Below are 14349 nucleotides of genomic sequence, written 5' to 3'. Positions count from 1 at the left end.
CATTTTTAGTGTTACAGTTCCTGAAAGCCTGCTCTCTCCCACTGCACTTTGTACAAGCTGTCTTCTTATTTCCCAGATCTTGCTCAACCCTGTGTTTATGCTAAATCTTTTATTTAATGCTTTGCTAGGTTACTGGTGGTGCCTGGTCTAACTTTGGTTTTTACTGATTATGCCTCAGTCTTCTTCTTCTTCTCTGTACTGCATTGCTCCTGAAGTGTGCAGGTTCCCTGTCTGTCCCCCGGAGAAAGTACCTGGGCCCCAAAAGTGCATCAGCAAAACCGGAGTTAGAAGAGGTTCTCCTGTACACAGAAGGGTATATCACTCCAGCTGTCTCTCAAGGTTTCTTGCTAAACCGACCGTTACAGTTGATCTGTACAATATACTGCAAATATAGGCATTTTTCTTTAAATTGGAGCACATACAGCTTTATAAAAACGAATATCACTAAGCTTATCACTTTCTATCAGCAAATATTATATTTTTATACCTGAAACTTTTTGGACTAGTTGAATGTCATGTGCTGTGTTACAATGGGAAATTGTTGTGTGAGTTTTTATTTTAATGTTCCTGGGTGTAAACACTACATTACCTCACAATTTCTGAACTTGTGTTTTTGTGGCTATTTAATTTATTGCATCATTACTTTTCTTTTACAGGTCTCATTATGTCGGCTATCACAGTGATCATCTTGGTGCTCTATTTTGTCATTTATACATTTGGAGTTTTAGGCCGCCCATGGTTGGCGGAATGCACTCCTATCTACATCCAGTACTTTGTCAAATTTTTCATTATTGGTGTCACTGTGTTGGTGGTGGCTGTCCCTGAGGGATTGCCTCTTGCTGTGACAATATCTTTGGCCTACTCTGTAAAGGTACGATATGGATAATGGAGGTGATTTAGCAACAAGTGGCTGTCTGCCCATTAACAATTTTTTTCAGATTTTTAAATGGAATGTCAACCCAAAAATAATGTACAATTCTGAGCAACTTTGCAACAAACATTCTTTACAACATTTCTATGGTTTTTTAAGTTATTTATATATGTATTCATCCATCTATTCTTTGCCCTGGTGGCTGAGACTTTGAAACAATGTCGGACAAGGCAGCTGATTAATAGACCTGTCTTTGCTGGAGAACTAAGACTTTTGTAACATTGTTTAAAAAGTAACAAGCAGGAATTAAGCAAATGCTGTTTTCAATGGCAAGTGTTTTTGCAAATAACTTTTATAACACTAAGGGGCCAATTTACTTAGCTCGAGTGAATGAATAAAAGAAAAAAACTTCGAATTTCGAATTATTTTTTTGGCTACTTCGACCATCGAATTGGCTACTTCGACCATCGAATTGGCTACTTCGACCTTCGACTACGACTTTGAATCGAACGATTCGAACTAAAAATCGTTCGACTATTCGATAGTCGAAGTACTGTCTCTTTAAAAAAAAACTTTGACGCCCTACTTAGCCACCTAAAACCTACCAAGGTGTCATATTCGCTTATGGGGAAGGTCCCCATAGGCTTTCTAACAATTTTTAGGTCGAAGAAAAATCATTCGATGGATTAAAATCCTTTGACTCGAACTATATGAAGGATTTAATCGTTCGATCGAACGATTTTTCGTTAGATCGGACCATTTGCGGTAAATCCTTCGACTTCGAAGTTGAAGGATTTACAATCGGCAGTCGAATATCGTGGGTTAATTAACCCTCAATATTCGACCCTATGTAAATCTGCCCCTAAATATGTTTAATAAATGTAGATTGGAAAGTTACTTAGAATTATGTTTTCTTTTTTTTGGTTGATTTTGCCCTTTAATGGGCTCTCTCTCGTTAGATTTTAGAAACAGTTTGTTTGGTTTATAGTAGATGCAGAATATGAGAAACTTTTTTTTTTACATAAAATACATTTAGATACTGGCAGAAAAATGTGTATACAAGTTATATTCTTCAAATATCTTCTTCCTCAATTAATTTAACTTTTCTTGCAGAAAATGATGAAAGACAATAATCTTGTACGTCACCTGGATGCCTGTGAAACTATGGGCAATGCAACCGCAATATGCTCTGATAAAACTGGAACTCTCACTATGAACCGAATGACTGTAGTACAGGCATTTGTGGGTGGCACTCATTATAGGCAGATTCCTGATCCGGAGGCACTGAACACAAAAACTCTTGAGCTTATAGTCAATGGGATTTCAGTCAACTCTGCATACACCTCCAAGATCCTGGTAAGTAGTGGAATATATTGGTAGAAATGTTTAAAAGCAAAATATACCCCCTGCACATTGGTCTTAATAAAATATATTGTATTAACAACCCATATTTTCAATTATATTTTTAATAATAAGTGCCTTTACATTATCCCAAAATATGGAAAATATATATATATATATATATATATATATATATATATATATATATATATATATATATTTATATAACAGGAAATTTACATCAGATGTCTGTAACAACCCAGGTAATCGACACATACTAAGAACTCAAAAAAGTCCATAAATTAAGTTAAATGTAATAAAGTGGAATGACAGAGGGAATAAGTATTGAACACACTTACTAAAATGTATTTAAAACTTAGTAGAAAAGCCTTTCTTGGTAATGACAGCTTCAAGACGCCTTCTGTATTGTGAAACTAGTTGCATGCATTGCTCAGGTGTGATTTTGGCCCATTCTTCTGTACAAACTTGTCTTCAAATCTTGAAGGTTCTGGGGGCCTCTTCTATGATCTCTGATCTTCCGTTCTTTCCATTTTATTATTATATTATTTCATAATTATTAATTATTTATGTAGCACTGACTCATTTATACAGTGGTTTACAAATATTGTTCCCTGCCCTGATGGAACTTCCAAATAATTTCATCATGAGATAGTTTACCTGCCTGTATGTTTTTGAAAAAAATGGAATACGGGAGGAAAGCACACAGACAGGAAGAATTGCAGTGGCAAAAAAGTCAAAAATAATATAAGGACCACAGCTTTGCAAAGCAGCAATATGACCACTGAGCACTATGCTGTCTATTTTAACAATTCACTCTCTCTTGGAATACCTAAACAAGGAATTTTCAAGTTCAACTACTTAATGAGGTAGTACTGTGGAATTCGTTACCACAACATTTTTATTATATATATATATATACCTCTTTTCTGCTCATCTGCTGAAGGAAATTATTACTAATGGATTATTGACTCCAAATTTGTGGAGTGACTGGCCACAGTAGAGAAGTTCTGGCAAATTATGGAACCAAATTATCTTTAGGAACTGTCACAACTTGTCACACTAAACTGTTGTCACTGTTTATACTATTAACTGTGGTGTCAGTCAAGTCTGCAATGATATACAGGTATGAGTCTGTTTTACAGAATGTTTGGTACCTGTGTTTTTGTTCAATAAGGCAGATTTCTGTAATTTGGAGCATAATGTCTTTAGTTTACTGGAAATGACAACAATATTTGTTCATAAATAAGTTAAAAAGTCTGTCATTATACAGTAGAATTCCCATTTTACATTTATGGGGAACCAGTAAATTTCAATGTAGGTGTAAAATAAACACAATTCAGGCTAGAAAGTTTGTGTTTTCCTGTTTATTACATATCATTTGTTTAAATGAATATGTTTAATGTTTTATAATTGCTCATTTTTCTACATAAAACATTAGCCCCCTGAAAAGGAAGGAGGTCTCCCCAGGCAGGTGGGTAACAAGACGGAATGTGCACTACTGGGATTTGTTTTGGACCTGAAACAAGATTATCAGGCAGTACGAAATGAAATTCCTGAAGAGAACCTCTACAAAGTTTATACATTCAACTCAGTGCGAAAATCTATGAGCACAGTGCTGAGTGAACCTTCTGGAAAATTCCACATGTACAGCAAAGGGGCATCTGAAATCATTCTGCGCAAGTAAGTGCTGGCCAGAGGAACACTGATGAAAATCTGTAACATATGGGTATCATTTACACAGATAAGAAAAACACAAGAAAGAAGGAAGGTATTGGATGATGATATGCCTTGGTCACTATGTAATTTCCTGCTCTGTTCCCTGGCCTTTATAGTCCCCCATTTATACATTTAATAGTAGGATTCTATAGTTGCATTGGGCTTCCAACCTGATAAGTTTAATGTTATTGTGATAGGGTAAGCTATAAAACCGATTGTCCTTATTTTACTTCTTTGGGTTTGTTTTGCATTGTTATACCCAGAAGGGGGGGGGGGGGTTGTTGCCATTGCTTGCACTTATATCTACAAAAGTAGTTTCTTTGGAATTGTTCATTAGTGATCGCTTTGCCGAAAATTTGTGAAAATCTGAATATTTGCCGAAACACATTGAAGTCTATGGGCGTAAATATTTTTTGAAGTGGGACATTTTTTTTCTCCCATTGAGTCTATGGGCATCATTTTCATGGCGATACTTGACGAAAAATGTGTTGGCCAGACATTTCATGATAACATTATGTCCTATGGAATTAATATTTGATGGTGGAGCAGTTAGGCTGCTGTAGTGACATCTGCCTCTATTGGGTGATTCCTAGTTTAGTTGGGTGAAAAATTGTATAAGTAGTACTTGTTTCTCAAAGTCATCTTTTGGTGGTTTTAAATTGACCTGTTTGCTGTTTTGTTTAGTTTATTGTTATTATTCAGGTTATGATTTTGGGTAGTTGTGCCGTTTCCCATCCGGGGGACCAACAAATTCCATGTTTTTGTATGTCATAAAGCTGTGAGACAGGTCTTTTCTTAAAATAAACAGCAGAATCTCCACATGCAGAAATAATGCTGCTGTAATGCTTCCTGCAGCTCAGCTAGGCTTTTGATTGTGTTTTGTAGAAAGCTGCTAAATATATATAATATGCATGCATGAGTCCTTCGGCTGGAAAAATATATACATTTTGCAAAATTGGAAGTGTTAAGATTATATAGCTGTAATCCCTTTCTAGATGAAGATATCACATATGGTGTTACCATATGTAGAGTGTATCGGCATGGTGGAATGTTCTCAATGTGTGTATGAAAAAGGGCTATTTGTAAAATCAACAGATACATTCTGAAAAATCCTTCCTGTTTGTATCATAGGTGTACCCGAATCCTGGACCAAGGAGGAGATGTATGCCCATTTAAATCAAAGGACCGGGATGAGATGGTAAAGAAAGTAATAGAGCCTATGGCATGTGATGGCTTGCGCACAATCTGTCTGGCATATCGTGAATTCCCTGCAGATAGAGTGCCTGATTGGGACAATGAGGCAGAAGTCCTCTCTGACCTGATTTGCATTGCTGTGGTAGGAATAGAAGATCCTGTTCGACCAGAGGTACAATGCACCACTTTTACTATATTAAGATTAAGCAATGATTTTCTGTTATTAACTTCCTTTACCATTTCTTACACAATCAAGTTAATCTTCACTATCTTCCCTCTCAGCAATAACAACGCAATTTTTTTCTGATAAAGCATACGGGGACTCTGCCTCTCTAGGATTCATTTGCAGACTGTGAGGCTTCACAAGTCATGACACTGTAGGTAGGGGGCTCTTTTTGTATGTCACACCAGGAAACCTAAAAATACACCACCCCCTCCAGTGTCAAGTTGGAAGTGTTTGTCCATGTATGCTTCTACACGTACTTATTATCAAAAAACTTTTCTCTTAAAGCAACATCAACATCTCTGTCTCTGAGGGGTCTGGTAAAAACTCTACAGTACATACAGGTGTAAAGACAACTCTAAGGGTCAGGACACACAGGCAGATTCAGGGAAATTAGTCGCACAGGGACAAATCTCCTTCTTCGGGGCTAAACTGTAAATGCTGGCGGGATGGCACTTGGCGCGATTCGTATTCCGAAGTCGCCCGAAGTTATCTCACGAGGAAACTTCGGGGAACTTCAGAAAATTTATCGCGATGATTGCCATTGCAGTTCGGGGGGATTAGTTGCCCCGAAGAAGAGGAGATTTGTTGCCGGGCGACTAATCTCCCTGAATCTGCCTGTGTGCCCTGAACCTTAGGGTAAGGGCACACCGGCAGATTCAGGGAGATTAGTCGCCCCGGCAACAAATCGGCTCTTCAGGGCGACAATCTCCCCAAACTGCCTTCCATCCGGCTATAATGAAAAATCGCCAGCTGCTAAAACAGACATACAGACTGTTATCAGCATTGTTTATCTTTGTTGCCATGACAAGTAGCTGCTAGGAATAGCTCTGTGTCTTCACCCTAATGCATTGTTTAGGACAGTGCTATCCAACTGGTGACCTGTGGCCCCCCATTGTGTGAACCTCCATTAAAGTCTTGCAGCTGTGACTGTTTACCTTTGTGTAAAAAAATAAAAGGTATCAGAACTGAGATTAACTGGCCCCTGCATTGTTTACACCTCAGATTCAGGCTGTAACAGACTTGTATTGTTCACAACTGTAATCCTATGAATCATTTATACCTATAGGATTTTGTATTGTTCACACCTGTTAAACCCTGCATTGTTCACACCTCAGACTGTAAATGCCTGTATTGCTCGCCTGTTCACACCTCAGTCAGACTGTAGGAGCTACACTGTTGTGTCACAGTACAGTACATTATGTTCATTTTAGTGTGGTCATGATTGGTAACTTGCATGAACTATAACAAACAAGGGAAAGTTGTGCTTACCACTAATTTTTAAAACCATTAGGCAGGGGTGCAATGAGGCTGTGACCACCAAATACATATAGACAAATACAAGGAGTCCTCTACACTCAACCCATTATCAATATATTTAAGACATTTTGTGCATTCAGCTACTGAAAATGCTGCACCTTTAAACAAACAATTTGGACAAACTATCCCTGTGTTGTTTAAAGGGTAAGGCATTTTCAGTAGCTGTATGCACAAAATGTCTTAATATATTTATAATGGGTTGAGTGCAGAGGACCTCTTGTTTTTATCAGTTACTTGCATGGTCCTGATAGGTTTCCCTGACTCCTGCTATGCTCTGCCTATGAGGTATATTTATCAAAGAGTGAAGTTAGAGATCGCTAAAGTCCGCTAGAGTGAAATTTCGCCACTCCATTTCTATGGGATTTTAAAAGAGTATTTATCAATGGGTGAAAGTGAAAATACACCCTTTCATAAATACGCCTTTCAAAATCCCATAGAAATGAACGGACACTGGCAGAATTTTACTCTAGTGCACTGTGGCAGTCTCTAACTTCACTCTTTGATAAATATACCCCAATGTGTGCTATATTCTGCTTGCTCTACTCTTCCGGTGTGTGCCATACTCTGCCTGCCCTTTGCAATCTGTGTGTGCCATACTCGGTCTGCCCTATGCTCCCTGTGTGTGTCATAGTCTGCCTGTGTGTACCATATTCTGTCTGCCCTATGCTCTCTGTTTGTGTCATACTCTGCCTGTGTGTACCATATTCTGCCTTCCCTGTGCTTCTGTGTGTGCCATACTCTGCGTGCCCTATGCTCCCTGTGTGTGCCATACTCTGCTTGCAGTATGCTCCCTGTGTGTGCCATACTCTGCTTGCCGTATGCTCCATGTGTGTGCCATACTCTGCTTGCCATATGCTCCCTGTGTGTGCCATACTCTGCTTGCCGTATGCTCCCTGTGTGCCATACTCTGCTTGCAGTATGCTCCCTGTGTGTGCCATACTCTGCTTGCTGTATGCTCCCTGTGTGTGCCATACTCTGCTTTCCGTATGCTGTCGACTCACCCAGACTTAGCGATACTGACACCAGAAAACAAACTTTTTTTTATATTTATCATAATATTATCTTTGAATGCTATTTATAATTTTGCCATAAAAGTATCTGCCTGATTCTTTTAGATTACCTTTCTTACCCCCTTTTTTCCCTGTGAGGGGGCTGACATATTTGTGCAGCAGTAGTCTGTTAGCATTAGAACTGCTAACTGACAGGCTGAAAAGGGAGGTTGGCAGGTTAAGGAACTTCTAATAACAATTACTTACAAAAGCCGAACTATCAGCGAAAAATGATCAACATGACCTATAGGTAAGTTTTCATGTAGCTTAATATTTTGAAAATAAAATTTTGAGTGTCAGTATCACTGTAAGCCAACCTTTTTATGGGTTAGTGGGAGGTAAATGGAATCTACACAGATGATATGATAGTTTACACACAACACATTCAGATTTTGTACCACTATATAGACAATTTAAAATGTGCTATTTAGGAGTAATGGTAAGTATAATCCACAAAAAGAGAAACAAGATTAGAGCAGATTTATTTGTACATATTTGAATCAGGAGACATATTATTAAAATATTGTCCTGTTCTAACAAAGAACACTTTTTTGGCACAACATATAGCATCTCTTTAAGAAGGGCTATCAATTTGAGAGATATTCTTGTAAATAGCTATTACATCCAAAGACATACAATAATTAAGTCCTGGCACTGAAACTTGCCCTTAAGGAAACAGGATGTGATTTTTGATAATTTTTTTAAAAGGTAATTTTTATTGTTTTAACATGTAAAAACAACACTAACCCCAACAAACAACCCATGTGCATTGCATGGTATCAAGCATAAGTCGACACATAGGGGCAGATTTACATAGGGTCGAATATCGAGGGTTAATTAACTGAGCTGAATGTAAATCCTTAGACTTCGAATATCGAAGTCGAAGGATTTACCGCAAATAGTTCTAAAAATTAATTCTTCAACCAAAAAATTGCCAGGAAGCCTATGGGGACCTTCCCCATAGGCTAACATTGCACCTCGGTAGGTTTTAGGTGGCGAAGTAGGGGGTGGAAGTTTTTTTTTAAAGAGACAGTACTTCGATTATCGAATGGTTGAATATTCGAACGATTCTTAGTTCGAATCGTTTGATTCTAAGTCGTAGTCGATGGTCGAAGTAGCCAAAAAAAACATTCGAAATTCAAAGTTTTTTTTATTCTATTCCTTCACTCGAGCTAAGTAAATGGGCCCCATAGTGTAGTGTTACAGTAAAAACCATGGGGGGGGGGGTTGATTGGACACACCAAGAAGTAGTCTTTGTGCTTTGGGATGTAAATTACAGTTAGCACCCACCAGGCTGGGTAGAGAGATGGCATAGCTACCTTGTGTGGGGGTGTATGTAAATGACCCCAATTCAGACCTCACCAGAGAGTGACGATACCGGATTAGTATCACACCATGGCCCCCAGACCTTGTCAAATTTGGTAGGTGAACCTCTAATTTCATATGTAAGTTTGAAAAGTGGAACAGCATTGTTAACCAACTGCATCCAGGCCCTAAGGGAAGGAGGAGCGTTACCCATCCAGTGCATTGCCTATTGTTGATAGATTTGAAGTTAAAATGAATATTAAACAAAGTTTCAATTGCAACACAGAAAGGGTTAATTTTGTTATTAAATGTCCCTGTGATAAATTATATGTAGGGGAAAATAAACGGAAGGTGAAAGAACATTTCCTGGAACATATTCAGAATATAAAAAGAGCTGGTTCGGACATACAAGATGAGAAGAAGTTGACCTCGTGCCCAGACATTTTTGGGAGGCACTTAAAGGGCTACGTGTGATAGGTTCATCTTCTGAGGTGGGGATAGCTAGACCTTACTGAAATGGGAATGTGAATAGATATTCTCACTGAATAATTTGGCCCCTTTTGGACTAAATAAGAGCATTACCCTTCATTTTTATAATGATTAGTTTTCCATAGTAGCAATTTTCCCCAGCCACATAAGAAAATCTTGATTTTTTTAACTGATATATGATTGGCTAAGCTCATCTTCCATATTCAACCCGTAATAAAAGAAATACCTCCCTCCTCCCCCCCAGCCTACCTGCCCCCCGGGCAATTGCCCCTAATTTTTTACTCACCCCTCCGTGCAGATTCAGTTCACGACAGCCATATTCTTTCTTCTGTCTTTTTTGGAAGTTTCGGCACATGCGCAGTTGGAGTAAATTTCCACTGCGCATGCACTGAAAGTCACGAAAATTTCCTAAAAAAATTTCTGAAATTTTCACGACTTTCGGCTCATGCGCAGTTGTTTGGGACCGGAAATCTCCTCCAACTGCGCACACGCCAAAAATGCTGTCAAGACACGAAGATTACCGGAGTAGAAGAAGATGCCTGCCATGAACTCCGAGACCAGAATTTGCACGGAGGGGTGAGTAAAAAATTAGGGGCATTTGCCTGGGGGGCGAGGAGGGTCTACCCAGGGTTTGGGGGGAGAGGTTTTTTTAATTACAGGTTGAATTCTCCTTTAAGGGTATACAGGTATCCAGACCATAGGTAAAATCATTATACTTTATTTAAACATCCAATTAATTATAAACATCGTCTGAGGTCTGGAGCGTTTCGTGTTTGAACACTTCCTCAGAGACGAAGATCCAAATTATGGAAAGACCTATTATTCAGAAAGCTCCAGGTCCTGAGCATTCTAGATAATGGGTTCCATACCTGTGCCTAAATAACTTTTTCATACATCCTCTGGTTATCTGCCAGTTATATTTTGATACACACTCAATATATACATGTAATAACACAATAATGCCCTTTTCCCAATGTATGTGCACCTTTGACATTTTGATAATTTATTATGCTGTAAACATGCTTCTATGAATAATATGAGCAGGTATGTGCTGCTAACATCGGTGCGGTATGGTAAGCAGAGTTTCCTTATGATTTGATTTTGATTTGGGAGGGTATAATTGACACAATTAAGGAGTGAGGTACAGCGCTGCGAAATATGCTGGTGCTATATAAATAAATGTTAATAATAATAATCATTGGGCAAAATGACACAGTACGTAAGACGTGACATCAGTACGCACTGAACTTTTAGTAAAAGACGGCACAATGGTCTTTTGCCTTTGACAAAGCTTCCAATGAAGCGAAATGCACATCAGGTGGTCATATAGACTGAACTTTTCAGTTGTTTTATACTTGCTTGGCTTTCGTTTTTGTTGGCAAGTTAGTACTTCATGGTTGTTTAGACAGCAATTGGGGTGGGTTGTAAGCAATGGGTAGTCTTTTGGGATAACCTAGGGGTACCGATTTCTGAGCATTCAATAATTGTTTGATATATGGCTGTTTACACTCTTTTCCACATATCTGTGAACAGGCCTGGACTGGGAGTCAAAATAGGCCCTGTCATTCCAAGTACACAGAGGCCCAAACTGCCTCCTACCAGCCCAAACAGCCTCCTACCAGCCCACTATATGGTAACTTTTATGGAGCCGTACAGCAGCCCCTCTGGCATTTGCCAGAACCCACAGATTGCCAGTCCGGGCCTGTCTGTGAAGGTGGATCCTGATTTGCCATACCTTCTTTTCTTCTCTTTTTGGAATGTACTAATTAACCAACTGATTTTCCAAGTTTTCCAGTGCACACCTTGGTGACTTTTTAATATTTTAAATCACAACAATTTTAAAGTATTTATTAAAGGTTTTCAGTTTTAGGGTGGTGGTACATGGGGAGATTTAGTCGCCTGAGATAAATCTTTGCTACTGCAGACGACTAATCTCCCTGAAATGCCTTCCCACCGGCAATGGCATGGCATACATGTGGCTCTGGTTTTCAAAATTCGCCTGAAGTTTCCGTGTGAGGCAATTTTGGCCGACTTCGGAAAACAAAGCAGTGCTTATGCCATTCCACCGGCGATTCACATTTCAGGAAAATTAGTTGCCCTCAGTAGCTAAGATTTATAGCAGGCAACTAAATCTCCCTGTGTGCCACCACCCTTTACTATAACGAGATTTACTCATACAGTGGGAAGGTGCAAAAAATGGAATTATCTTGATGTTTTCTTTTTCCATTACTGTGTTTCTGCCCTACTTTGCCTGACCCTATGCTGCACGTGTGCCATACTCTGCCCGAATGAATGATTAATGTTTTTGGCTTGCTACCACCCTTAACATCTGGTCTTAACAGTTCTTATGCTAACATGGGTGTGGTTTAAAGAGGGCGAGTGACCATCACTGGCTTCCATTATCTGCCCTCCACCCCGTAGGTCAGAAAAATTCCAGCCCTTGGTACCACAGAAGTTGTACGGTACTGGTCTAGGGAAATTAAGAACATGCCAGTTATGTGTGTGACCTAACTGTCAATCAAGGTTTGCTTCTGACTCCAGCTTTAAAGGAATTGTATTGTATTGTACCCATAAAAACTGGGTAAATAGATAGACAGTGCAAAATAAAAAATATTTCTAAAAGTGAGTTAGCCAAAAATGTAATCTATAAAGGCTGGAGTGACTTCATGTCTAACATAACAGCCAAAACACTACTTCCTGCTTTGCAGCTCTTTTGGTTTCCACTGATTGTTTACCAGGCAGTAACCAATCAGTGATTTGTGGGGAGCCACATGGGTCATAACTGTTTGCCTTTGAATCTGAGCTGAATGCTAATAATCAATTGCAAATTCACTTAACAATTATGTCCCATGTGGCTCCCCTTCAAGTTGCTGGCTAACTCAGCATTAGAGAGCTGAAAGCAGGGCGTAGTATTCTGTTCTGTTAGACATCTGCTCACTCTAGCCTTTATAGATTACATTTTTGGTTAACTAACTATATTAGAAATATTTTTTTTATTTTGCACAGCCTATATATTTATCCAGCTTTTGTTTTTGAACTGTTCCTTTAAGAGACAGGTTATTGAGAGGGGTTACTGAAGAAACAAAACAGAATATTTTATTCATTATATTTAATTTTGTTTTTTCCCCTCATATTTACATCATCTCCCAGGTGCCTGAAGCTATTCTAAAGTGCCAGCGAGCAGGTATCACAGTGCGCATGGTTACAGGTGACAATATAAACACAGCTCGTGCAATAGCTACAAAGTGTGGTATCCTGCAGCCAGGAGAAGACTTCTTGTGCTTGGAAGGAAAAGAATTCAACACATTGATCCGAAATGAAAAGGGAGAGGTAAACAGTCTGTGAAGGATTTTAAAGGTTGAACAAAACAGTGGGTTGAGCCGTTGCACACTATTCATTTACAAGATGTTAATTTACAGGCTGTTCTGTATCCTAAATGAGTATTTATAAACTTGCAAATCTTTCAGAATTTTAATTTCTGCAAACTAGCGCTGGGCCGACAGGGTACATTGAACAAGACAAGCGGCCACCCTCCACCTTGTTTGTGTCTTTACTAAAGGGCACCTAAAATTGTTTCCCCACCAGAGGCGCAGCTAACAGAGCCCACACTCCAGATGGGACAATAGTTTTTTGGGGAGGGAACCCTTGCAAGCACTGTGCCATCCCATTTCCGGGGGGCATGCATATAATATAATGTGGTGGTGTTTGCAAAAAGTACGGTTTCCCCCAGTCTGAGTTTGGGCTCTGTTAGCCTGCACCTCGAGTGGGGGAGACAATTTAAAAAACTTCAAAACTATTTCAAAAAGATATATACTGTATAACTAATTCCTTTCAGAAAAATACTCAAGGCAGCACATAAGTACCTAGAATATAATTTAGAAATTGCAGGTTACATCTTTTTTATGTGTTGTATTTTGCAGGTAGAACAGGACAAATTGGACAAGGTTTGGCCAAGACTTCGTGTTTTGGCTCGGTCATCACCTACTGATAAGCACACACTGGTGAAAGGTAAGTCAGAAAAACTTGACCATTTATTTCAGTATATATTGTTTTGAAACACTGAATATCATATCTACCGTACAGGCATCATTGACAGCACAGTATTAGAGCGAAGACAAGTGGTGGCTGTGACTGGAGATGGAACAAACGATGGACCTGCCCTAAAGAAAGCAGATGTGGGCTTTGCTATGGTGAGTTTAAATACTATATTTTTACCTCTTCACACGTTGTGATGTCTAAATATATGCTGCAATTATAACCCTACGGAAGACTATTTATCATATTATTGCTGTTCAATATAGACATTCACGATGTCCTCTTTGTAACAGGGCATAGCTGGCACAGACGTGGCAAAGGAGGCTTCTGATATTATCTTGACAGACGACAATTTCACCAGCATTGTAAAGGCTGTTATGTGGGGCCGCAATGTATACGACAGTATTTCAAAATTCCTGCAGTTCCAGCTCACAGTTAATGTTGTGGCAGTAATTGTGGCATTTACAGGAGCCTGCATCACCCAGGCATGTATTTTTACACATCTTTGTTTTTATATATTGTAAATTCATTTTTTGGTAATATCTTCACATTAAGACTGTGAGGTGTTAACTATCTTAAATTAATCTGTTATTTACCAACAATATAGACTTAATAGCACTTACCATTTTTCTTGAAAGCACTTATTTTGTTTATGGATCTGATCATTATATTCAGACCATGTAATTAGACTAACAGTAATACAAAAATTGCTTCATGAGTCTAGAACAAGTAGTGAGCCCCCATTTTTGGTCTAAAAAGCAGTGCCGACTCCTGATTTGAAATCC

The 14349-nt window shown here is 38.9% G+C and overlaps 1 protein-coding gene across 3 annotated transcripts in view; it reads left to right on the top strand.

The window, feature by feature from the left end:
* LOC108709452 (plasma membrane calcium-transporting ATPase 4) overlaps positions 1 to 14349 on the top strand; it is a 118266-nt gene that overhangs the window by 82920 nt on the left and 20997 nt on the right. For all 3 annotated transcript variants that reach the window (XM_041583843.1, XM_018249301.2, XM_018249303.2), the window contains exons 9-16: positions 657 to 871; positions 1985 to 2227; positions 3672 to 3913; positions 5081 to 5315; positions 12680 to 12859; positions 13450 to 13537; positions 13613 to 13719; positions 13858 to 14049. In XM_041583843.1, coding sequence (XP_041439777.1) covers positions 657 to 871; positions 1985 to 2227; positions 3672 to 3913; positions 5081 to 5315; positions 12680 to 12859; positions 13450 to 13537; positions 13613 to 13719; positions 13858 to 14049 — 1502 coding nt within the window. The remainder of the gene's footprint in view (positions 1 to 656; positions 872 to 1984; positions 2228 to 3671; positions 3914 to 5080; positions 5316 to 12679; positions 12860 to 13449; positions 13538 to 13612; positions 13720 to 13857; positions 14050 to 14349) is intronic.

The sequence above is a fragment of the Xenopus laevis genome, chromosome 2S (genome assembly GCF_017654675.1).
Source record: "Xenopus laevis strain J_2021 chromosome 2S, Xenopus_laevis_v10.1, whole genome shotgun sequence".
Classification (NCBI taxonomy): Eukaryota; Metazoa; Chordata; class Amphibia; order Anura; family Pipidae; genus Xenopus; species Xenopus laevis.
The sequence above is the reverse complement of the archived record's forward strand: the minus strand, read 5'-3'. Positions and strand labels throughout refer to the sequence as shown.